General features: G+C 34.6%; 1 protein-coding gene and 1 long non-coding RNA gene across 4 annotated transcripts in view; both read left to right on the top strand.

The window, feature by feature from the left end:
* The window catches only part of LOC102802515 (uncharacterized), a 494,330-nt gene that overhangs the window by 391,308 nt on the left and 76,228 nt on the right, over nucleotides 1-26,794 (top strand). The gene's annotated exons all lie outside the window — the stretch shown is intronic.
* LOC100329057 (receptor tyrosine kinase-like orphan receptor) overlaps nucleotides 1-26,794 on the top strand; it is a 60,292-nt gene that overhangs the window by 22,011 nt on the left and 11,487 nt on the right. The window contains exons 2-4 of one of the 2 annotated variants that reach the window (XM_085503403.1): nucleotides 17,817-17,874; nucleotides 24,128-24,439; nucleotides 26,269-26,708. In XM_085503403.1, the coding sequence (XP_085359529.1) occupies nucleotides 17,817-17,874; nucleotides 24,128-24,439; nucleotides 26,269-26,708 (810 nt within the window). Of the gene's footprint in view, nucleotides 1-17,816; nucleotides 17,875-24,124; nucleotides 24,440-26,268; nucleotides 26,709-26,794 lie in introns of both variants that reach the window. The other variant, XM_085503402.1, reaches the window with a different exon arrangement.

Below are 26,794 nucleotides of genomic sequence, written 5' to 3'. Positions count from 1 at the left end.
TATCCGCATATTTTATTAGCTCCGCTGTCGACTTTGTCGAGCGGAGCTTATCATATGAGTGATTGTCCGTCGTTGTCGTCCGTGTCAATGTTTTACTTTTTTGACTTCTTCTTGAAAACTACAAGCCTGAATTTGTTGATACTTGGTGTATATGTACCTTGGGCAGACCTCTCTTAGATTTGTTCATTTCATGTTGATATCTTCAATTCTCTAATTTTGGTGAATATTTTTGTCATTTTTGGTAAAAAGTGATATTTTCGACTTCTTGTTAAAAACCGCAAGTGCAATTGCTTTGATATTACATATATAGGTACTACATGTGGACCTCTCTCAGATTTGTTCATTTTGTAATGATATCTTTAATTCTCTAATTTTGGTGAATATTTTTATCATTTTTGGTAAAAAGTGATATTTTCAACTTCTTGTTAAAAACCGCAAGTCCAATTGCTTTGATACTACATATATAGGTACTACATGTGAACCTCTCTCAGATTTGTTCATTTCGTGATGATATCTTCAATTCTCTAATTTTGGTGAATATTTTTGTAATTTTTGGTAAAAAGTGATATTTTCGACTTCTTGTTAAAAACCACAAGTGCAATTGCTTTGATATTACATATATAGGTACTACATGTGGACCTCTCTCAGATTTGTTCATTTTGTAATGATATCTTTAATTCTCTAATTTTGGTGAATATTTTTGTAATTTTTGGTAAAAAGTGATATTTTCGACTTCTTGTTAAAAACCAATAGTTCAATTGCTTTGATATTACATATTTAGATATTACATGTAGACCTTTCTCAGATTTGTTCGTTTCGTGATGATATCTTCGATTCTATAATTTTGGTGAATATTTTTGTCATTTTTGGTAAAAAGTGATATTTTCGACTTCTTGTAAAAAACCAATAGTCTGATTGCTTTGATATTACATATATAGGTACTACATGTGGACCTCTCTCAGATTTGTTCATTTTGTGATGGTATCTTCAATTCTCTAATTTTGGTGAATATTTTTGTCATTTTTGGTAAAAAGTGATATTTTCGACTTCTTGTTAAAAACTGTAAGTCCGATTGCTTTGATACTATACATATTGTTCATTTTCTAATGATGTCTTCAGTTCTTTAATTGAAATGTGCATTGCTAACAGCGGAGCTATCTCAGCCGATAGGCTGCTTGTTTGAATGTGTCCTTATACTATGCCAGAGTTGCGGACTTTTCACCTATCACTAAATGTAAAGTTCGGGAAAAACAAAAGATTCCCTATTTGTCGTTTTTCCTCATTTTACATTTTTTATTATTTCTATTTGTTCCACAATCATTGAATTTTGTGTAAACAAATATGGTATTTTATGTGTACGTTTATCACACATGGGACTCATACATGTATGGGAGAGTACATACTTCAAATTATTTTTCAGAAAATTGCATTGGTGATTGTACTTCCTTGTATGTATATATATATACAGATACCTATTGTAGTAAAAGTGCAAAAAAAAGGATTGTTAATTGTTTTGGGTACTGCGTTTATTTGGGTTATTTTTCAAAAATTTTATGTAAAAGAAATTTATCTCATCACAGGGTTTTACAGTGAGTATGATTGTTGAGACACTGAAGTTACAGATTACAGTATACCGGTAATTTAAAAACAATCTATGCATTCAGGGTCTATGTTCTCCTATCATTTATACTTCATTCATTTTCCTTGTCAAGTCTTCATGATGTATATCTACATCAATAGCTGAATTCCCAGCGTTGAGATGGCTCTGCTACCGGTAACACTTGTTTACAGGCAATCAACTATGTTTGTCCTTGTTTTGTGATTTTGATAACAGGTTTTAAAGATTTTTTTGACAATACACAAGCACGAGTCTTTTCTATAAGGATTGAAGTTAACTAATTCATATAAAATTCGCTCTTGCATATAAAACAAAACTTGTATGTAAGTCGCACAAGTTTTTAACAAGTATTTACGCCATCCAGGTCACAAACACAGTTCAAGGACTGTTATTGTTCTGCAATAGATGAATTGTGGGATATTCTTCTTCTCTTTATTATCTGATGAAACTAAAATGGTAAATGAACAAAGCACACAACTAATTGGCCATCATCCAATCACATGTCTCAATGCTCTCATTTGAAGTGAGAAAGATGAGTATTATCGGTTTAAAGCATAACGGTTGTAAACAAACAAAAAAGAAGAAAACAAGACCTTGTTTTTGTGTGTGTGGTGATTGTGGTTAGAAAACTTAAAACCACATTTTTTAGATAATAGCGTTAATGTACTCATAGTAGTATGTATCGCAAGTGATACGAAGGTGGCTTTTTCTAGTCGGGACCAAATTGTAAAAGTGAGAAAAATATATTGGTTATAATTCATCATGATGTACAATTGATCTAAGTAAGTAAGGGAGTCAAGTGAGTGAGTTAAGGAGTCAACTGAGTGAGTTAAGGAGTCAACTGAGTGAGTTAGGGAGTCAGCTGAGTGAGTTAGGAAGCTGACTGAGTGAATTAAGGAGTTAACCTAGTGAGTTAGGAAGCTGACTGAGTGAGTTAGGGAGTTAACTGAGTGAGTTAGGAAGCTGACTGAGTGAATTAAGGAGTTAACCTAGTGAGTTAGGAAGCTGACTGAGTGAGTTAGGGAGTTAACTGAGTGAGTTAGGGAGTTAACTGAGTGAGTTAGGGAGTTAGTACATGTAGTGCTGTTGACCAATTCAGGTTGGATCTTTCTAAACAGGTGATTACAAAACTATTGGATACGAATGAATTGGGTTAGTTTGAAATAGTAACCGCAACACAAACCATTAAAGTGATTGACAGACCAGAGAGCAATATAGCGACTGAATTCCTTGCTCTATCAATGTTTATGCTTGAATTCCCCACCCAAATTATTCAAAGTTTAAGGTTTACCCTTTCATTGCTGTTCTTTGCTCACCCTCGGGGTACAAAAAAACTTTCTTTCATTGTGGCGACTCTTTTGTGTGTGCTTGCTATGTGTGAGGTCAAAATGGATTACGATGGTCCACCAGGCCTCTTTGCATCACTGTGTTCTTTCAAGTAGAGTCCACACTCGGTGCCTCACTGTATCTAATTAGGCGACAACACTGGCTGTCCATGTTTCATACCTTCCAGCTAGTCATGATTCTGCGAATGTGAATTGAGTTATCAAGTGACTCACCTTGGTTCGCCAGCTTTACTATTGGTGGCTGGCAGCCTCACTCGACTTTGGTGGTCATGTCTATTAGCACGCTGATTTCTGATGATCTTTTCACTGTTGCATTCATCATTAACCATTCATACGAGCCGCTCGGCAAGTATCCCCCGAACTCTTTTCATGTGAAATGAAGGGCAAGTAATCCACCAACCCAGAATGTTCTGAATTAGCGGCTTGAGATCTGAAGAAGGAAATAAAAAAAAGAAAAAGAAAAGAAGTCTAATCTGTGTTCCCCTAAGTGATGGTATTGACCAGAAGAAAGTCTGATACTGTGTTTAATCTTTTCTGTCGAATTGAACCATCTGTGTGTGTTTATGTGAGCGTTTTGTCATGCGGTTTTCTGGTACGGCGACAGTCCTAATATCTAAGCATTGTTTTCTAAATGCATATTGAAACCATGCTGTAATGACTAGCAATTTTGTGTCTTATTGAGAAAATTGCAAAAGACTAAGAGATTAAAAAAAATAATCACTGCTACATGAATTCAAAAATGAAACATTTCAGGAAATCAGGATATGGATGGTTATCTCTAAATCATCCACCATATTTAAAAAAAATATGTATTGGAAACAATTTTTTTTTCATCAAGTTGTCACTAAGAATGTCAAGTTCTCTAAATTTAATGATGATTTTGTGATTTTCAAATCTTTAACTTGTTTCCGTTCTGTCAATACAGCAATTATCTGGTTTTATCTGTGATTAAATCCTACTTTATTTGACGTGATAAGGCCATGTCCATTCTGACATACAAGATAACAATTTCCTTATTGCTGCTAATTAGGATAATAACTATCAGGTTTTTAGTGCTCACTTGTTTTCTTTGATGAGACAATGATGAATAGAAGGTTTGTTGTCTGCTGGTGGGATTATAACCACCATATACAACCCCCTAATGAGTCACTGTATTGCACGTTTCACCATTTTCTATAGGTTACCTTCATTTGATCGCTAAAGTCAACGTTTGTCGTCTGTTATGCATGCAAACTTTTATATATATTTTTTTTTTAATTTTGAACAAGACCTATTGCTTATGGGAAAATTATATTTATTTGCTCCAAAATTAAGAAAGAAATTTTATAAAATAAAGTAAAAGGAAAAATTATGACACTAAAAGGGCAGAAGCGAATCACAATTCCAAAGTTGATTTCTAATTCATATTTGTACAGTTTCAACTGTAAACCTCAATGCACTGCATCTACATTTTGACAACAATGCTTTGAAGGTTTTCCCTGTGTATAAAATAGATGCTGTCAAAACCACTTGAACTGTTCGTTATTGAATCCATTCATAACCTTTAAAAAATAGGTGATATTTGACATCAAAGCTGATGCGTCTTATTTGAAATCTCTCCCTAGAATAGCGTTCAATAACGATCATCGTCTACGGTTACTCTTGGACTTTATTGAAGTTGTGTTGCATACTAATTTCTACTCACACCATTGTGTGAACGTTACAACCCTACGTCTGTCTCGAAAAGCTGGCGTGTCAGGTTTCATGTATGATGTCGCAAAATGATTGCAGTTTAACAAAAAGTTCTCTCTATAAAGGTGTGCATCAATTTTTCTGGAGATCGGATTTCATAAATTACAGGCCTCTTTAGTACAAATATTCATCAGACCTTATTTGACTGCAAACATCGATAAGTCAACATAGAGCTTCCGACATCACAAAAACCCTGTCTTTTAATACCGATCAGCTTGGTAAAGCTGACTGGGATGGGTGTTTTTGTTTCGGCAGCTGTGCAAGTTTGTTGAGAATAATTTTAATTTTAATGACAAATTTTAAAAATGCACAAAATTATGCTGCTGCATACGTTATTGATCATAAATAGTCTCTGCTGAATGGTGATCTACAATTTTCCCCTTTTTTCTTTCGCAGGTGGCTATTCTGAAAAGCAAAAAATCACTCTTTTTGTTACGTACATGTGTATATAGCATACTTTTGCCTCAAAAGCCAAGTCTGTGTGTGATAACATGTTTTTCTCACCCAGGCATATATCGTATAATCAACAGGATATCTATTGCAATCGTTTTTTTTGTTTACTGTTTGCAATAGGTGCATTTCTTTGTTAGAAATACTAAAGTAAAGTCTTGCAATATATTAACAATTTGTAAAAAGAAAGATAGATAAAAATACATATGCTACCAGTATGGAAAACCAAAGATTGAACCTAGATCCTTCACAGAATATGACAGGTTGCTTAGTAACTAATTTCTCCATGACAACTGATTTGTGTTCAATATTCATGATAGAGTGCAACTAAAAGGTTTATCCTCGGTGTTAATTTTTTTTTCTCATGACTGACGTTTTGATTGATGCAAAGAAGTTGTTCCTCCGAAGCACTTCTGTTCATTTTTGTCATGAATAGTTTTGAGGTTTGGGGTTATGAAGTCAACAGAAGTCGGATCCTGCCAGATTTATCCAGCTGTCTAGCTGTGCACCGAGCGTGGATTGCAAGTTTTTTTTTTTTCTGTGTGTTTTAGACAACATTCTGCTCGCCATGCTGTTGCACTATTTCTATTATATGGACTCTGCCGTGAGGGGATCAGTTTTCAAACATATTGATAATTTGAAGGTATTGACTGGCAGTGGTCAGATGTCTTTCATCGACACCTTAGAAGGTCAGTGTACTGAATTGTTGGACACGGGATGATGAATGGGGGAACAGAACAATACAAGATTAATCACTCATTTCGGTAGCAGCTTACCGGAACTTAAAGCTGAGATAGGTCCGCTAAGCGTCAATTCCCCTGACTTTACTTGTATGTGTGTTAAACTATCTGTATCCTTCACGTTGGTATGGTTTGTGATTTATTTAAAAGAACAGGAAAGACTGAGCATACATGTTTTAGATTATCAACACCTCTCCTTCCAGTGAAACAAAACGTTGTCATATTTCCATGATCAGCAGAATCTAACACCTAAGGATTTCCCTGATAGTCCATTGGTGGATAATTATTGTACTTTGATAAGACCACAACCAATCAGACTGCCCTGTTCATACAGACATTTGTGTTTATTTTTCAAAACTTTTGCAATGGAGTTGCTCTATTTGTGGACAGAATTGCTACATCGAAATTAAAAAAAATACGTTTGTACCTCTAACAAAACATCTACATCAATAGCGAAAATGTGACAGGTAGCTTGCTGATGAGATTAGTGGAGTCTACCACGGGAAGAGAAAAATATGCTGGTGGTAAATTTTTTTTTTTTTGCAAAATAGAATTAAATCTATTCTTGGTTGTGAAATGCTAATTTTTAAATGTATTCCTAGACACGCTACATCAAGTTGCACTTTTTTGAAGGTTTGGAATTAAGTTTTCATTCTTGTATTCGATGTACCAAAAGAGTTCTTCATGGTGTCATGGTTCACTATAGCCCATCCTGCGTACGCACACCATAGCTTTTTGTCCCCTCCGGCTACCTTTAATGCATTCTCTATGAAATATGCTGAACTGTCCTCACATCGACAGAAAACTTTTCTGTGTTCATTATGCAGGGTTTTCTTGAGCAGTTGAGAGATATCAACTGAATTTCATGAGAAAGTAAATTAATTTAATTTGGTGGAAGACAACATTTTTGTGAATTTTATGAGTCAGTGAAAATTAGTAGTAGTGAACGTGGAGTTTCTGTGAATTTTTTTCAATCCTGAAATCTTGAAAATTAAACATTTTACAAGTTTTTTTTCAAGTTTATGGTACCTCGTTGTTGTCGTCGTCGTCGTCGTTGGGCAAGGATGGTCATTTCTGCCTGACTGGTTTTCCGTCACGCTGTTAATTCATAATTTTTGGGTCATCTGAGATTTGCGGCTGATAACTATGAGAAGAAAGAAGTTGATATGGTTGTAGACGGTGTTTGTGAATGTGCATTTCAAAGTGGGTGCATACTTGGTACATTGTGTAGTTTGAAGCACTACTGGCATGCTACTGCGTTGCTATGATGACATGCAGGGTATAAGCAGAGTGTATAAAACCAGTAAATTTTCATTATTTATGATTTTCAAAATAAAACAGTGTCTGTATGTGATGTCATCATTGTTTGTACACATCTCACTGACAGGCTTAAAGGGGAACCTTCCAAGCCCAGGGATTGCTCCAAAGAATCATGGGACATTATTGTTTATGTTGTTTACAAAGTTAATCTATATTTTGTTATCCATTGTAATTTTAATCCAGAAAGTAAATTTGTTGTGAGATTAGGCTTAAGTGTTCCTTTAATGGCGACATGGTGATATAATTAGCTATGCATAGTAGTCACCGTGTGTGTGTTCTACATGTATTAGCAATGCTTTAATATGTAAATGAGAGATATGCCTATGGTCATAATAAGTCGTATTTTATACAATTTTTTGTTTATCTGTGTTTTTTTTAAAGATGTGATACTAATAGAACAAATACAACACACTGTAAGTCTGTATTAAACCTTGTTATAACAAACTCTTTGGGGGAATTGCAATAACTTTGTTATTGGGAACAGTTCACTATAATGAAACATGTAATACATTGAACGGGAGACATGCTATGTGTTCATTATATCAGGAAATTCAATATAAAGGTATTCCTTATTACGGTGTCTTATGGTAACTCCTGAATCTTATTCATTGAATTTGCTATCTACATGTCCTTAGTGCATTCTGTAGTGAATTTCATTGTAATTTGTATCTACCTTAATGTAAGTGAAAAACCCCTATGAATAAATACCTTGGGGAGGGGTCATCAGGTGAATAGCATTCAACGTATTCTTTCATTTCATGAACAGTTCGAAATGTACAATGATTCTGGTAGTTGTTTTCCTGTCGCGCATTGTGCAATTAAAACAGGGAGTCACGGTTACTGACATCCTTAAGGTATAGATGCAGGTTCGTGGGCACTTGGAAGTGAATTTTCTTTTTTTTTGCTTTTTATTATCCAAACAGTCTCAGCTATAGACTGTTAAAATTTCACAGCATTGTGAATAGTGGAACATACTCAAGAGACGATTTTAAAATATAGAAAACTGGTACAAACATTCTCTCTTTTGAATGCTTAGCAAGATTTAGCAAGGCTGTACATAAATAATCAAAAAGAAACATGGTGAAAAAAAAGTAATGATGGGATCTCCATATTATGCACTATATTTACCTTTTTACAAAACGATAATAGGTTTAAATTTGGAACTGTTACAGCCATTTTAATTATGAGCATTAGCAAACTTCTCACTGAGTGAATGTTTATGCATTATCTCCACTTGTGTTTTCAGTTTACTATGGAAGTTCAAATCTAAATAGCTCGCACAATTCTTGTTTATTTTGAGTGAAACTTTCACACAACGTTTGTCAGTTGTTTATTAACAGAGGGGTGTCCAGGCGTATATATAGTATGTTTTGTTTTCATATTACAAAGTTGTCAAGCAGGATGTGTGCCGTATATTCAATCCCGGTCAGTATTTCACACTTCGAATGTCATTGTCCGAGAATCCAAAGCTTTAAAAATAAGCCCAGACGTCATTTTGTTCGTAGAGATGTTGTCAAAATAGTGTGAAAATGTCAAGACAAACTGACAGAAACTGTGGGAGCTAATTAATTTTCAATCTCTCTGACCAACCAGAAAACACGAACGGAGATAATGCCCGTTTTATGAAAGTGACGTTAATCGTCCACAAAAATGGCTATTGCATTACGACGACATGCCAAAATCCATCATACACCGATGCTTGCTGATGTTCAATCATCAAATAAAAAAATAAAATAAAAATATTTACAATACTAGGGAAACTGACGTAAAATCGTCCGCAGAGTCAAAACCTTGCGTGAAAACTGTCATGGCGTCTTGTTATCTTTTCCACTTAGGGAGGGGCACAATGGATTACGTAAAGTCAATGAGATATTCATACAGTTATACAAACATAGCGATCCCCATTGGGTGGGTTGAGTCTAAATTTACCTTTCCTCAAACCTTTAAAAAATACTCTGTATGACGCAGTTTTTCACGATCTCTGGTGAAATGGACCGAGCGAAGTTAGACGGCCAGGTTAAAATGGGCCGTAATATTTTGCTACACAACGGCTATTCACAGTTTTTGTACTCAATCGCTCAAACGCCGGTAAGAAAAAGTCGAAATGGAAGACAACTATAGTAAATGGAAACAGGTTTCATTCAACTACGAGCAGACGAGACGGGTCGATAAAAATTAAAACAAACCCTGACCTCTGGAAATACCTCATTCATAGAGTGCCATAGTACCAGAGGTCGCCGAGCACGGCCGTACAACGTACTTTGCGACATCGCTACAGATGCATGCTAGCTGACAAAAGGGTTTCCGATTAAGGTAACCGAGATGGCATTGCAGAGTGCGTGATTTTTCCGCGGTGTTTAAAAACAGCATCTCGTTGCCGATGTTTCTGTAATTTTCGGGGTATTTTTTATTTTTAAGTAACCGAGCATTTCACGTTTGTATATTTTGCCACTGAAAAGTTAGTTATCGATGACAGCACAGCAATGGTCTGAATGGTGTTTATCCACTACTACATCACAATGCTATCAGCACGATGATTGTTACAGCGAAACGACAAATGTATAATTAGTCAGTTTTATAATGCCTTCGGAGAAAAAAATGCGTGAAAAAAAAAATATTTAACAGTACTCCACTGGAAGCTGCCAGGCTAGAAGTTGTCGACATGTTGCGAGATAAGAGTGAAAAAGTTTACTGATCATTTACAACTGTATGTTTTTTGTATTCCGCTTGCATGCTGGAAGCGTCTACGTCTTGTCTTTTTTTTGTAGTTTGCAAGACTAGTTGATAGCGCTTGGGGTAAGTTAAACAGGGTCGCGGACAGAAAGTTACACATCGCCGCACCTTAACTGAGGCCAGCAACTCATTTGCATATAACATCAACAGTGACTTGTCAATCAAAGAGCAACGTAAACAAACTTTCGCATAATGACAAACCCTGGTGGCAGCCATGTTTGTGTTTATTATTAGAGGACGTTTACGTGCGTAATCATTCTATTTTACGGCACGCTGTAACTTATGGCGTTACGGTGACAGATGTATAATAATAATTCGTATGCCAAGTTTCGCTGCTGTAGTTGATCTTCAAAAAATGGATTGCAAACATTTGTTGTTGTTTTTTGAGAGGGGCTCAAGTAAAACAACTGTTGGATCAACATTTCAGTGTTTTCATGTTGTATTGAAAAATGGTACCTAGTTAAAATTCTTGTAAACATTATAGTAGTTGATAAAGATGAGTTCACACTTCCTGAGTGTCAGTCAAAAAGTGCATTCCATTGCTAGCATTCTAAGCCATGGAACAAATGCCTGCTTATAAACTCTTAAACTCCACAGGGATGCCGATTACCAGCAGAGATTGCTGTATGTTTAAAATATTCCAATTGAAAATTGTCACCGTATGCCAGGTGCATTGGCATGGCATGGCCCAGTACAAACACAATAATGGCTTGGTGGCTGTTGAGATATGGCCTGTATACACTTGTATTCTCAATTTGCAATTTTTTCCTGTCACTGATTTGGTGTGAAAAACTTGTGATTTGCAGCCGATTTGAACAGTAATTGTTTTTCTGATGAAAACTCTGCAAAGTATAGGAAATAAAATACATATGTACTGTAATGTAGTGTGTCTATTTTATAGCTTTTAAATGAATTGAAAAAAGAGTATCGCTTGACCTGACATGACCTCTTTTTTATAACCTTTGCTCTACTTTATAATTTTCAGTTCCTGAATAAAAAGGGGTTAAAATGTGATTTTTTTCTTCACAGAATTGCCTGTGACTACAAATTATTATTATATTACAAAATTGTGTATATTCATGGGTAAAATGTGTTTTTTTTGTGGTTCGTATAAGCAGCTCACGACTGCATTACCATTCATAAATATGGTAATGCCACGGCTTACCTAAATCCTATTTGCATTACATTATCAACCGCATGGTCAGAAAGTCAAAAATAGGACATATGAGAATGCTTTGATGTCAGTTCAGTAAATAGAATGACAGGGTCGTTGTGGTGCATTTGATTCGGGTCTAAGCTTTGGTGCTGCAGTGGTCATCTGCTCTTGTTGTTCCTCATACATGTACATGTAAATTGGGGAGATGGTCTCCTGAGGAAAGATAATCCAGTCAAACATTCCAATGTTGAATCTCTGTTGCTATGACTACGGTATATTAGTTTGTATCCATCATATCTTCTAAATCAAAACATAAAACTTTTACAACTGATAAAGAGTTATTAAAAATATCATCTGTTTTTTTAAAATGATTGCATTTTGAATTTGTTTTTTGCATTTTAGTTTAAAAATTGACACTACAAACTTAGTAAATTATAGAGAATATGCAAATCAGTACTTGTTCTGTAGCAGGGCGGATGCGGCTATTGAGGGGAGCTGATAAATTTAAACTAAGCCCCCAGATGTTCATGCAGTGATATTCCAATATCATATAGGAATTACATTAGCTTATTCCAATCAGGTTGACAGATTGCCACATGAACAAATTGAATTTAAATTAAAAAAACTTGCACTTCTGTGCCCCGGCAACCCTAGTCCACATTGCGTATTCATCATCCGTAGACCGCTGATTTTATTAACCCTTCTCAAGGGAGTGAAAACGACGGAAATCAGTATTTTTAAAACTAATCAGTGTACCCTATAGGGATGAACATAATACAGGCCTTGGAGACTGTAAATTGGTGTACATTTTGAACATTTTACAACCCTGTGGCAAGGAGTAAAGAAAATACAAGCACCCCTCTCTTTCACATTTGTACTGTACCTCCCAAATACAGGAATCCCTTCACTATAAAGGTCAGTTCCTCCAAAACTGCCACTAAGGTCGCAATCATACCCCCAAAACAAGGTCATGTTCACATTTTTTCCCCTTGATATTTCTACATGACACTGCAGAATATGTTGTAATTTTTTCGCAGTTTTTTTTCGGGATGACTTTCGTAATACGGCCGTCAGATGCATTTGTTGTGTCTTGATTGGCTGCCGTTATTCAAGTGGCAGTAAAGTAATTGAGCAGTCTCGGCTGATAATTTTTATCAAATTCTGTCCTCGCTTGACTTGTTTTCACTCGTTTATGATTTTTGCATTATAGCTACATACACTGCTGATAGCGTTTGTAGGTGGTTGTTAATTTTGCAATGACTCACAACTTTCCTGAAACTTTTTTCGTTCAATGATAGTTTACAGGTTGTATCAATTAGGTTTTGAGACTTGTTTTCATGAAAACGAGGATTGTTAACCCTCCCTCCCAAAATGGTGTAATAAAGTGGTTTCAAACTTTAAACAATTGTGTGACTCCAGTTTGAAATCAAGGAGAAGCAGCTGGCAATCCCAGGGATTGCACCAAGGAATCATGGGATTGTTTATGTTGTTTACATTTTTAATCTGTCTGTTGTTTTCCTTCCTGTAATACATATTAAGAAAGTAAATCAGTAATAGAAGACTGGAGTTGTCGTTTTGTTTAAAGGTAACTTTTTTTACCAATCACAAAATGAACCTGCAAAATTTTGTCGTTTTGGTCCCAAATTAACAAAAAACTGAAAGAAAAATAATATAAATATGCAAAATGTTGATCAAAATTGTGGAGGGAAAAATTATGCCACAGGATAAACCGCTGCCGAAGTTTGTTTTTTCTACTGGTCAGTCAGTCCCTTCATATTTCAGTACTTGTAGACTATTGATGCACTAATCCCTCTGAGTTATCAAAGAGAGCGGTTTCTACGCAGAGCAGGGAGAATGAGTTCTATAACAGGATTTCCGTGATTTCCACCTAAAGTAATCCTAATCTTTTGGGAGCTCTAACAAGATTGCTACTTTGACAGCTACAATCGATAGCGAAAATGTGACGGATACCCTGCTGTTGAGATCAGTGGAGACTACCACAGGAAGAGAAAATATACTGCTGGTAACATTTTTTTTTTCACAAAATAGAATTAAATCCAAAAATAGTACCAAAGTTTAAAAAAAAAATTTTTTTTTTTTTTTTGCTTGATGCTGTAAAACAGTGTTTGTCCTGTGGGTAAAGGTTGGCTTAAGTCCTCTCAAGCATAGTCTGTTATGAAAACTCATAACAACATGAACTGATTTTAATCATCTATGCCTATTGGTTCGGAAAATTGACCATTCATGGGATGTAAATAAACGAGGATCTGTGCATTCGGCGATACCAGAAACTAATAAAAAACAACCTAATCACACTGCCGCTCACTAAACATTCCAAAACTAACTGGACTATCAGGTCATTCCAATTTGGAATACTATGTGCAGGAAAGCTGGATGAAGCTTGACATTTTTTTTTACTTGTCAAGCGAGTAGTTAGAAAGAATTAAAATTGATAAAAATTGACTATAGAGGGCTTTGCTTATGGCTCAGTTTAGTTGTAGCTGTGTATAATTAAAATAGAAGTTAAGTTATATTCAAATAAAATGAGTATACTTTGAAACAATTTTGCCACAAAGGTTTTGAGGAAAAAAATGTTAGTGATGCAGTTAATTATTTTAGGTAATAGATCTATAAAACCACACAAGAAATAATATACATTCCAAAAGTTGTTGGTTGTGTTTTCAGTGGGCCTTGTCGCAATTTCATTTGCTTGATTGATCCTGATATGTTTGACTGAGATAGAACATGAGACGAATTCCTATGCAGAAATATTTAATTACTAAGAAAATAGCAATGCATACAGTATAATGAAATAATGAGGTCACTTTTAATTGGCTTTGAATGGTTAGGTGGTTAGGTAGGATAGTGAATTAAATGCAAAGAAAAACAAGTTTTACACTTTGACCTCAGAAATTGGGTTCATTTAATAGCACGTAATGTGTACATATTTTGTGATGTTTCCATGCAGTGGTTAGCTGCACGCGATATCACAAAGCGTTATACAACATTCATATTTCTGGTTATTGTGCTTATTATTTGAAATTGTGTGGGTTACAGCACTTTTTTTAAAGGTTTTTGTCTGAATTTATGAAAAAATGAAATAAGAATTTTCATCAAAAAAATCAACATAAAAGCACAATTTTAATGACAATTTTGGGGAACAGCTATTTGCACATTGAGTTTGAAAAACAATTTTAGAAAAATTTTCATACAAAATTGACACGTATGCATATTTTTAATGAAAATTAATGAACAAAAATGTATGCACATTATTTTGGAAACCATTCAATTTTCATAAAAAATCAACATAAAAAGCATAAAATATAAAAGTGAAAAAATGTGTGACATCAATTTTGAAAAATTGAAAGAAAAAAATTTCCATACAAAATGAACATAATTTTAATGATAATTTTGAAAAAAAACAAAAATCTATGCACATACTGTAGATTTTGAAAACCAATTCAATTTTCATAAAAAAATCAACTTTAAAAAGCACAAATTAGTCATTCAGTTTAAACACATTTATGAGTAATAATTGACAGATTTCTACTATAATAGACATGTCATTAGAAAATATGAAGAATGAAGTAAACATGATTCTGGTTTAATCAAAGTCTTGGTCTGCCTGAAATTTAACTTAACTCAATTTTACAAGTGAGCCTCAGGTGTATGATTTTACTTGAATTTAGACAATTCCTACAGAAACAAACCAACCGATATTGACAAGCAAATAGATTTAAACCTATAAAACTATTTTAGCTGTTTCTTTAAAGTGACTTTTTCTATTGTGAAAGCAAAACAAATTCCATGATTTCTAGTTTAGAGATCAGAATAACATTGTAAGACTGCTTATGAATGTTTAACACACTTATTCCAATTCTATAAGAAGTATAAATATTGAATGAGAGCAGGTTACAGGATGACTGGTCTACAGAGACCAAACAGATAGATACTGGCATATGCCTTTGGTGCATTGAAACCCTGTCCACACTCAGGGAAGCCTCTTGTGTACGAACCCTTGTCCACACTCCAGGATGCCTGGTATGGCTAAACCCCTGTCCACACTCAGAGAAGCCTCTTGTGTACGAACTCCTGTCACACAGTTGTAGCAGTGAACATTTTTCTGTGGACAGTGAATCATAGTGACTTTACCCAATTTTGTCATCAAAATTATCAATTTATAGAATGTTGATAAGTTTCAAATGTTGATCAAAATCTACAAATCTGGCTCAAAATTAGGATAAAATATTTTTTGAAAATGAAATTTTAAGGCAGGAAAGGTGAAATCGTGAATACAAATATTTAGCACCGTCGTGACTATTAGGGCAGAGTAGAACCATAATGTGTGTGGACAGGGATACGAACATATCATCGTAGATATCAAGTCACCAATTAATGAATGTTGCACCACACTCTATATGGAAAGTCTTGCAAATAGATGGACTCATTCTTGTAAACTGATAGTAGCTCTGCTTCATTAACTGCATTGGTTTACTGTGTGTATTCGACTATGTCAAGATCATCAATTCTTTGGATTCCCACACAACAGCACAGTCGGTCCATGCCTTACTGGAGATATATTGGTTATGTAATATTTGTATTTTTCCCGCTAATTTAACAGCTCTGAGGGGAACAAGAGCCTAATTGTGATGTTGTCAGTTGTTTTTTCCATATCGTAGTCCTTCTCAGGTTGTCCTGAGTGTGCAGTGTACAGTGTTCACTTTACTGTAAACTGAATGTTTGCTGCTGGGAGTTTTCAAAAGTACATGTGGCTGACAGGATAAGGGTTAATGTGGTTTACAGTACTTTCATGACTTCATAGTTCATATTAACACTTTTCTATGCTTGATGCCTGCCAGATGTTCCACAATTTGTGTACTATGTATATAAAGTTTCATTATTAGCTGGATTTTATGTTTTGCGTATTTCACTGACAGCTAAATGCATTTTAAATGAAAATCCATTGAATTCATGCATAGAAAGTTTTGTTTCCAACACAACCAGCAGATTTATAATTTAGAAAATATCCTGCCCTCAAATCTGCTAAAATTATCCCAGTAAACATTTCTCCCTCTACAGTAATATCATTTGTCTGATTACGAGTTCTTACTAAAAATAGAACTGATGTATTCATAGAACGTTGTACAGTGGGCGAAAAGTGATCAAATGTGCAGACGATAAAAATACATTTTTAACACTAGCTGTCTTACTTTGCTGTGACGTTTTTTTTTTTTTTTGGTGATTTGTTGTGAATCTCAAGGAAGTTTATCGTCTGAACAAAGCCCTTTAAAACATTATTTCAACGTCACAACAGTTATACGCTTGTTGCTAATTTAGTTTACTCATTTATTTGTCTGAATTGAATGTCGTAACAAATAAAACGTAATTCTTGGTGACATCATTTCAAATAAATGCTATGTCTTCGCACATCACAGTCACCAGTCACAAAATATACTTCATAATATTTCCAAGCCCCGTTGCCAGTAGCAAATTTTGGCCATTTGGTCCAAAATTAACAAAGAAATGATAAAAAAAAATACCCAGAGGGAAAACCAATTTCTACACTTACCTGTCCCAAATAAAATCTGCCTGCCTGGGACAGGTGGACAGGGTTCGATCTTACTTGTTATACCGGTATCTCCGCTATGAACTGCAATAATGACTATTCTCTTTCCAAGTGTACATGTACATGTAGAAATGGTATTGGTGGTCTCTAGATTTCCTTTTTTCAAGTTAATAAAATAATTAATTTCACAAAATGTACAAGTTTGTCCTTCCTTGTCAGCTTGTTTTAGTTGTGATGAGTTGGTGCTATTATAGACTTGCATGACCCAGAAGTATTACCTAAATCAAATTTCAGATTTGTCCTCTCTAATTAAACTTGAGATTAAAGGTTATCTAGTCCCGTATCCATCATATTTGACAATCGTATACTATGCCAAGATCCTGATTGCTTCATTGTTTTAATCAGAAAAAATGTGAATCAAGCTGTATTTGTCAATACCGGTATATCCACATAAAGATGGCCAATTCTTAATGAAATATTGTTTTAGACACAATTGCATCGGCAAAACGACTACACAAGGCATTTCGCGTGGAATGTAGTCGCCATTTTGCTGAAATCGGCCACGCGATGTGAACCGTAAACAAATCACAATGCATGACGCACACTGTTACGGGAAATGACACATGAAATCATCAGTGAGAGGACGTCAAAGAGAGGCTTAGCCCCAGTAAGTTGTCATCTTGTACCATAATCATTGAGGTTCATTGACAAAATTGGATTTTAATAGATGGCCCCCTTTGAAAACCTGGACACAACCCCTGTGGCCATATTTTTTTACTTGCAAGTGACTTAATGTACAATTTCGGTATAATTACGTATATGCTATGCTTTTACTGTCCATATTTCGTCGATGGCCATTATCGGTACATATTGACACTAAAGACACAGGAAATGTTTTATCAATAAAAAAAAAAGATTGATAACTACAGCTATTGCTGCTGTTATACTGTACTGAAATTTGTGGAAAATATTGCCATTTTAAGTATTTACGATTTCTTTGACTGCTTCAAAGACATTTCACCACTAACAATTCCATTTTGTACTTGTATACCGGTACATTCTATAAGCCTTTCTGCATTTGCTGTAAATATGTTTTCCAGCTTCACAAATGAAAGTTTTAATTTAATATTAATAATTTTCTTTTATTTGATTTCAGGTACATTGAGTGGGGATGAAGGCAACCCTGAGAGTGTCACACAAGCACCATCATCCAGGTAAGAAAAACACACAAAAAAATTTAAACTCATGTTCAGACAAATTGATGAAAAACTGTCACCATTTTAGATGATTTTGAAGGTGGTGTTCATCCTGCTGCACACGTTCATATTTTTTGCAAACAAATAATGTAATTTACATGTACTTCTCTGGGGGACTCACCTTGACCATGACACTTAGTGACGGCTACCTCTCTTTAAAGCGCGGTGGTCATCGCGCAGCGAGTGTTTGAATTTCATGTAAATAAATAATGCCTTTTACACGCGTTGTATAGTCGTCGCTATGAGTCCCATGTCGAACAGGACGCGGTAAGATGATTGCCGCCCTTTAAATATGACGAAAAACATGCAGTTTTCAGTAGTAAGCTTTTCTACTTATGTTGGATTCAAATGATCAGCTTCGTTAGGTTTTTCAGAAGGACCATGATTTGGATGTTGAATGTTTTAAGCACAAAAAAGCCGATGGGATAATGGGGAAATGAGTTATGCATGTTTTTTGCTCCAAGCCATGCAGAAGATCTACTCCCACATGTATATAGCTTGATGATTGTGTGCGCTGTATTTCCGTTGAAAATAATTAAAGGTTTGAATTTTTTGAATTTTTCGTGTTGTTGATTCATTGTTGCTATTTCTCTCTACCTGTGATGCAACTCAAAAATCTGCTTGGCACACTGCTTGTCAAAAAATATAAAGCCTTACTATATTTGTAAAAGTGCATATATAAAATATAATACTGTAAAATACTTTATTTTAGCTGGAATTAATTTTTTTGTGTTTTGTATGGAATTTATTTTCACTGATTTTTGACGAGTTGTGAATGTAAAATATAGGAAGAAAAGGTATATTGGCTGGATTTTATTTTAACTGAATCATTTCTTCAGCAAAAATTTATTTCAAGGGAAAATAAGTTTGCAGTAGTTTAAAAAAAAAGATCTTGGAAAACTGCGTAGCCAGTGTTGGTAATCCATCAGGTTTTGTAGGTCCATGTAATCCATGCAATAAAATGCGAAAGCATTTAATAAATATTATATTGTTTAAATCATTTAGGACACCCTTAGCATTGAAGACGTATTGGTTCATGTGAAAAGTGTCATTTTTTGGTAAATTTTTAGTAGTCCAATTGGACTACTAAATTTGAAAAATAGCCAACTAGCGTCAGCTCTTGTCTAATGTTGGTTAAGCTTGTCTGTCTGTCATCGTTGTTAACAATTTCTTGTATCCAGGATAACTGTAATTTTTCTCTAATCCTCCCTAAACGTGTGTATTTTATCAAAGTATAATCACGGTGCAGTTCAATGTTAGCAAGTCTGCACATGTACATTTGGTGAAAATGGGTCTTCAGAGTCTGCATTGCCTTAACATTATGCTGTACTTGGTATATGTACCCTTTGATACGACTTAGAAACCTTTATGCCGATAGTTCTTATTTCTACATTGTATTGTACTGTATTGTACTGTAACTCTCCAAGATGTGTCACTTTGAGTGTGTTGTATTAATAATTGCATAATTGTACGTTTCCTGTCATGTATTGGTCAGTATCAAATGTTGGTCAACCCCCCCCCCCCTCTCCCTCCCACAACAGACAAATTTCTCTTATATATATTATTGTTTGGGAACTTGTATATTTTTTGAACTAGCAAATATATTGGGACATTGCACATGTAAATTTGGATAATAGTCTAAGAACACTATTGGATTCGGGACTACTGTATTAAAACTCTTGGTGTAATGTGGTTAATACAGAAATGGTGGTAACCGAGGGCAACATATCACTGCATCATCATAACCGGACACTTGTGCATGCTTGGATTAATTGATAAGTGGTCACTTTAGTTTTTACTGTACAGTTCATTCCATCTTGAGTAGGGAATAGACATGGTTTCCATGGCAATTGACAATTAATGTACTTAATTCTCCTGTGAATTGAATGGTCAATTTCTGTCATGAAAAAATAAAGTGCACATTTCGGTTAAAAGGACTCTCTGAGAGAAGTCTAAAAAGTTTGAAGAGTTGACATGTGGCACTGCAGTACTTCCTGTTTTAATTTACGCTTACACAGGAGTCTTGTATTCTCATGTAAGGAGGTTCAGACTACTGTAAAATATTTTATTTTAGCTGGAATTAATTTTCGCTGAAAAGATTTTTTGAGTGTTTTTTTTTTCACTGATTTTTGACGAGTTGAATGTAAAAAATGGGGAAAAAGGTATATTCGCTGGATTTTATTTTCACTGAATCATTCCTTCAGCCAAAATCGCAGACTACATGTGTATGTCACTTTATTCATAATTTCACTATTAATTGGTTCATGCCATTACGATACAGAAAATGGAAAAAAATAAAAGAATTGGGGGGGGGGCATTGTCTGTTAAATTGGTATTTTTTTTTGCAGTTTGTTTATACAGTGATTCATTAAACATGTCTAAATAGTTCATATATCGGTACATTGTATTGTTATTGATATGAATCAATTTTGTTGAAAATGTCCATAAAATATTTTAGTGTGTTTTAAGTGTATTATTATTTGCCCACTATATTCACTCCCATAATACATTGCACATCGGATCAGTGGTGTAAAATTAGAATTTCTTTTCATTTCTTAATCAGAATATGAATATTTTCAAGTTTCAAGAAATTTTCGCTTTGCTTGTACACTTTTTTTGTTAAAAAAGTCCAACCTTTAATAATGTGTCCCCCGAAGATATCATATCAACCAAATGATGCAAGTTGTCTATACTTATCCAAAGTATTAGTACACAGACTGTTCCATTAAGCCTGCACAGTATTACCATGTCTCAAGTGACCAATTCAGGTGTGGTGTTAATGTACATTTGGTCACCATCCCCGGGGCAACCAGGCTGTATAAGAACTCGCCAATTAAAATGAGAATTACATAGTACATTTGCCTAATTGTATCAGAGTTTGGCGTTTGGCGATTATCACTGATAGGGGTCATTGAACTGGAAAGTTATTTGTTTAACATAACTTCATTAATTTTAATAGGTAATATAAAATCTGTATTTTTATCATTTTTTGCTCTTTCTCAAATACCGTTGAATCTTACTTTTTTATTTACAGCTTATATAACAAACTGTGTAACGTGGAGTGTTAAAAATAATGAATCTTTCAACACTTTATTGTAAGTTGTGTAGCATACCATTCTCTGAGACGACTAGTTGCCAAGGTGACACATCAGATCGCCATAGTTACAACAGCTACTGATACCTGCAATGTGAGAATTAAGCCACAATGAAAAAGTTTGATTACAACTGATTTATTTCTATAAATGTTTCGTCATTTTTTTTTTTAGATGAAGTGCGACTTCATTTCCTCTGTCGTTTTTTCATGACTCATATTCTCAAATTTAATGGATCGAATTTTCTACCGTCAGTGCACTCGGTTATTACAGGTTCATAATGACATCTTCGTAATTAGAAGGCAAGCCGCTCTGAAAAATTGAATTTTATGAAATAAACATTCCGACAATTTGATGAAATTACCTACTGTTGTATGAGTCACATCGACAGAGATCCAATTTCTATGTGCTCTCCTGGCAGGTTTTTTCTCCAAAATAATACTTTACCTTAATATCTTAACTCTTAATATTACCTGCTAATACTATGAATCGCAAGTCTGGAAAAATCAAATTTCATTATTATGTGTTGATGATTAATGCAATTAAAAAATGAAAAAGTCTAAAATATTTTGCAATGAAATGAAAAATCTGATATTGTAACATTTAAAAAGATTGAAGGATAATAGTTCTCCATTATGTAAAAAAGGAAGCTATCTCCCATAATGCATTGCACATATGTGCAGTAACATGCTCAGTAGTGCAAAATTTGAAGTTCTCTCCCATAATGCATTGCACATATGTGCAGTAACATGCTCAGTAGTGCAAAATTTGAAGTTCTCTCCCATAATGCATTGCACATATGTGCAGTAACGTGCTCAGTAGTGCAAAATTTGAAGTTCTCTCCCATAATGCATTGCACATATGTGCAGTAACGTGCTCAGTAGTGCAAAATTTGAAGTTCTCTCTCATAATGCATTGCACATATGTGCAGTAACGTGCTCAGTAGTGCAACATTTAAATATGGCTCAAAATCTTGATTAATAAAGTTTTACAAAGATGGGTGGGCTCAAAGAGGACATATACAAGTTTTTGCATGAGAACATATTCTATCACCAAAATTAATAAAAAAAATACATAAAAATGTGTAAAATTTTGCTACCAAATTTTTAGCAAGATAAATCATAGCTTTCAAAGGGTTAAGCAGATGTTGACATGTTATATGCAAGTGTGTAACAGAAAAATGACAAGAATCTCAATCTCAATCTGTGCAAAGATTTCCAACCTGTGACTCATTTTAATACAATCACTGAAATTGAATTCTACAAAACTGATATCACTGACGTAATGTAATAAGTGTTTATGACTAATACATCATCAAACTGTAAATTAGAGTCTCTTGTCGATCTCAAGTCTTTGAAACAGATATCCCCTTTCTACTCCCTCACTCTTTCTGATGATAATGATAACACAAAAAAAAAATCTTTTTTTTATTGAACAGGTTTTAAAATGAAATTAATAATTCATCAGTCAAGCAATATTTCTGGCAATAAAAGCAACATTAAACTAAGTAAACAGCAAGGTCTGTTTCATTTACACAAATGGAATGCCCATCAATAAACCGTTCAGCATGTTGATGACTCGGAATACCCACTGTCAGTACCGATAGTACTAAACTTTCTCACGTATTTTCTTTGTGCATATTATAATTAGGTAATTTACATAATGATGTTTCAATTATAATAAAAACATTGCTAAGTTTGGAACAGGTGAAAAAATGAAATAAAGAATGAAAAATATTTTGTTTTCACAAACTGATAAAGAATGATTTTGGAATGCGTCTCATCTTCTAATTTGAATAATTAGACCTGGCTGGGTAATGATGCAAGTGACCCAATAATGTGCCTTCAATTAATTCTGATAAACTCAGTGACCGGATGTTACACGTCACATTCCTTACACCAACAAAATAATAGTGACTGTAATCCTCTCCGGCATATCTTCCAAAGAAAAGGAAAAAAAAATCTTCATTATACGGTGCCAAATTCTACTAACTTTATCAGAATGTCGACATTCCCCAATGGCTGCATAACATGTTTACTAGGAGTGCTCGGATACATGTTTCAGTACTGAGCAAACATGTATAATTCAAAGATACATCTCTGGTTCGTGTTACGTTCATCTTTCGGTGCTTGTTAGAGGGAGAAAAAAATGTGACAGGTCAGATTTGTCAGAATCTGTCAAAAGTCCTTCTCCTGGGAAGCCCAAGGACTGTGAATTTAAGCTTCCTAGGCACTTATCGAGTTAAAACAGCATGTTCTATCCCAGCAGCTCTAACCACTTTGTTTCCTTTTTACTATGCAGAAATTTACATGTAGATAAGTACACATCTCTTGAATCAGTGTTTTTTTCTGCTCCACTATAGGCATATTAGTAAGATCGTATCGTAGTGGTTTTCGCTTTAACATGACAGCCACAGGGAAAGAGTGGGTGATGACTCAGTATCACTGGTGTCTGGGGGTGTATGATGTAATCCTATTGCTGTCATCAGAAGAGAAAAATTAGTGATAGAATTAATTATTGATACCAGTCTAGTGTATAATAGTACCAGTGGTTATCATTCACTGTACACACTGCTGGGAAAGCAGTTAATCCCTGCAATTGCAGCAAGAAATTGGTATTCATATCAATTTATTTCTAATTTTAGATTTAATTCAATAATTTACGGCAATATCGTATCATCATCAACAGGATGTTCCTTATCCTTTAAACATCAATGTCAACTTTCACCGAAAAAAATGACATCTTCTCAAAATGTTTTACACAGCTATGTGCAGTTCTTGGGGAAATGTATCTACTAGTATTTATTCCAAAATTCACACAAAATCCTACTGATATATATAAAAATTTACAAAATTTGTGTCAAAAGGTTATTGCATTCACAATAAGGCCAAAAATGCGCATGTACATTATTAGCATAAATGATATAAATGTTTCTGTGGTCAAAATAAGTTGATTATAAATGTTGTAATATACAATACCTAAATAACATTTTTGTTTTATGTGTACATACAGTAACACAATTGAAATATATTGCGATGAGGTTTATACTTGTACACAGAATCCTGTACAAAAGCGTCAATTACATTTTATGCATTTTTTGTGTGTTTTTTTTATAGTAGCAGTCTTCAGATTGACCGACAAATGGATAACGTATCGGTACATCCCGGAGAACGAGCGTCATTCAGATGCAAAATTACCGGAGAACCACCGCCTACCTTTGAGTGGTTTAAAAATGACGTAAAATTGGAAAACCGTGGAAGATACAACATGCGTATTTATGATTGGGGCTCAAAGTTATCAATACGAAGTGTACAGTCTGACGATACTGGTTACTATAGGTGCACAGCAACTGGGAGTAATACACAGTCAGTGTCGCTCACTGCTCGATTATTTGTCAACGTTGGTTCTTTTTCAGCATCTCCGAATGTAGGGTAAGTATTAGGTAATTTGTTGTTAAGTTCGTTTATACAGGCATTCTACCTACAACTCTAGGGACAAAATTGTAAATTGTTAAGGAATTCATTTTGTCTGAAGTTCAAAAATCTCAAAATGGTCATTTTCTATAAAAATCAATAGTATAGCATCTGTATCTATATAGGAAATATTAAATCTTAATGATTCATAGCTACTTTTCATCACAGTGAGCTATCTATTTATATACTAAACTATTTTTTCTAGAATTTATGAACAGTTGAGTAAAACAAAACCACATGACAAATAAATAGCAAAGACATCAGTTAATCTGTCTTTTGAAATTTTTCGACCTAGTGGATATTTGCTGCAGGAATTACTTTATTTCAGAGTTCAAACGGTTAAAAGTCATGTAACGTTCACGAAATGGTGTCCTTACTTCTACTTGTTTGTAGAAACTTTACCTCATTCCTCATTTTGTTTCTGTTAATAAAGTTAATAAGATTTAACCTTGAAAAATTAAATTAAATTTACACCAAGCTTTGAAAGAATCTATCGGGCCAAGTCAAACCTAGTAAACAAAGTGGCCATATCTACACTTCCTGTCTTACTCAGCTAAATCACCATAGCAACAAACTCAGTATTAGACTGGCTTTTCAAAAAAGAAAGTCCATTCAGGTGAATGAGTGGCCCATTGATGTGCTGGTTGTGTGTGGCTTAAGTCAACAACATTATCGCCTAGTGTGGTCAGGTGATGGATGGTATGATAAAGCCCGCTTTTCATTTCAGCTTGAACAGATTAGACGTGAAATGAAATAGAGCATCTTTCACAAGGAACTTGACAGTTGAAACGAATTAGCCTTCAGTTTGCCATACACTTCTAATAAAACACCCTCTGAGATCTTGATTGAAAAGACTTTGTGGCAGATTGTCTTTTTTTTCTTCCTCACCGCTTTCTCAGGTGCCATTATTTTTATAATACCCATAGGGGTGATTATCATTTTAATTCAGTACATCTTTTTTAGTGACTGTCATTCAATGTGTTTTCATTTACGTTCTTGTCCCATGTGTTGATTCAGAAGTTCACATGCAAGTCATAATATTTGTACTGTGCCCACAAATAAATAATTAAATGGCATCAGTTCATGTTACTTTGCTCCTTAGTTTCAGTATGACAGAATTATAAAAGTATATCTATCTTTGACTGAATTTTGATTTTTTTCCCACCTGAATATTGTGTTTCTTTATTATTTTTATCAATTCATCCATACTTTAGCTCGTTTCTCATTTTATTTATGACCAACTAAAATTTGTACGACAAATTTGTAGGTTTGGAAAAAGTTAATATTTATACACTAATGATGATGGGGACTGGGTATTGTCTGGCTATTGTCTGCGTAGACGTTGTTGTTTACAATTCCTTGTGGTTAGAGTAACTTCAAGTGATACTGTCGTCAGAACTGCACATTCTACTTTTTCCATATTATTGCTCTATTCTCTGGTTCTTCTTTACCTACATCACACGCTATGCACAGTTCAAAACAATAAACATAGCTAATTTATTGTTATATATATTGTTTATACATATATAGTACTGTATTGTCACATTAACAATGACCATGCATGACACATAGTTTTGACAATCGTTTAATTATACCATCTTGCCTGTAAATGTGCAACCAACTTTTACAAAATCGCTAAAACTTGCCAATATTTAAACATTTGGTGTTATGTGAGCCGCCCTATGTACATTTGTATTGCTGAGGGCAGTGTCACTTTAAATCATTTTTCCACTCAAACTTTTTATTTATTGAAAACTTTTTATATCACAACTTTATTATCATTTCAGGGCTCCCCGTTCATCTTTTTGTGAACCATATAACGGCAACGTTTGTGCTCATCTTCTCGGCACTCAACCAATCTACGTTGATATCGCGGTACCCCAAAGTATGCTTGAATCACGTTTAGCCATGGCATTCGAAATGTTTAGCAGCGGCAACAGTAACTGGAGTGACAGTTGTTTGGAATATGCAGCACCATTTGTATGCTATTATGTCTTCCCACCATGCGATACTTCGGTCACGATTCCAACTCCGCGTGATATATGTCATGATGACTGCGTGCGATTAGAGCAGTACACCTGCCGAGAGGAGTTTCTGTTTTTGAAGTCAAGCGGCTTTGATGCAGGGATGTTACCAGACTGTTTGGAATTACCTCGTCTTGATGGAGTCTCGAACTGTATTGAGTTGAACGTTCCCGGCAGCCCGTCTAGTGAAACCGGTATACAAGGTTAGATTGCCAGCAAATAAAATATTTAAATAGCTACATGTTTTTTTAGCAAATTTGACTCAATGCAAGAATTAACAGAATCCTAA

Source organism: Saccoglossus kowalevskii, chromosome 9, assembly GCF_978046115.1.
Source record: "Saccoglossus kowalevskii chromosome 9, keSacKowa6.1, whole genome shotgun sequence".
NCBI lineage: Eukaryota > Metazoa > Hemichordata > Enteropneusta > Harrimaniidae > Saccoglossus > Saccoglossus kowalevskii.
This window is presented reverse-complemented; position numbering and strand designations above follow the sequence as displayed.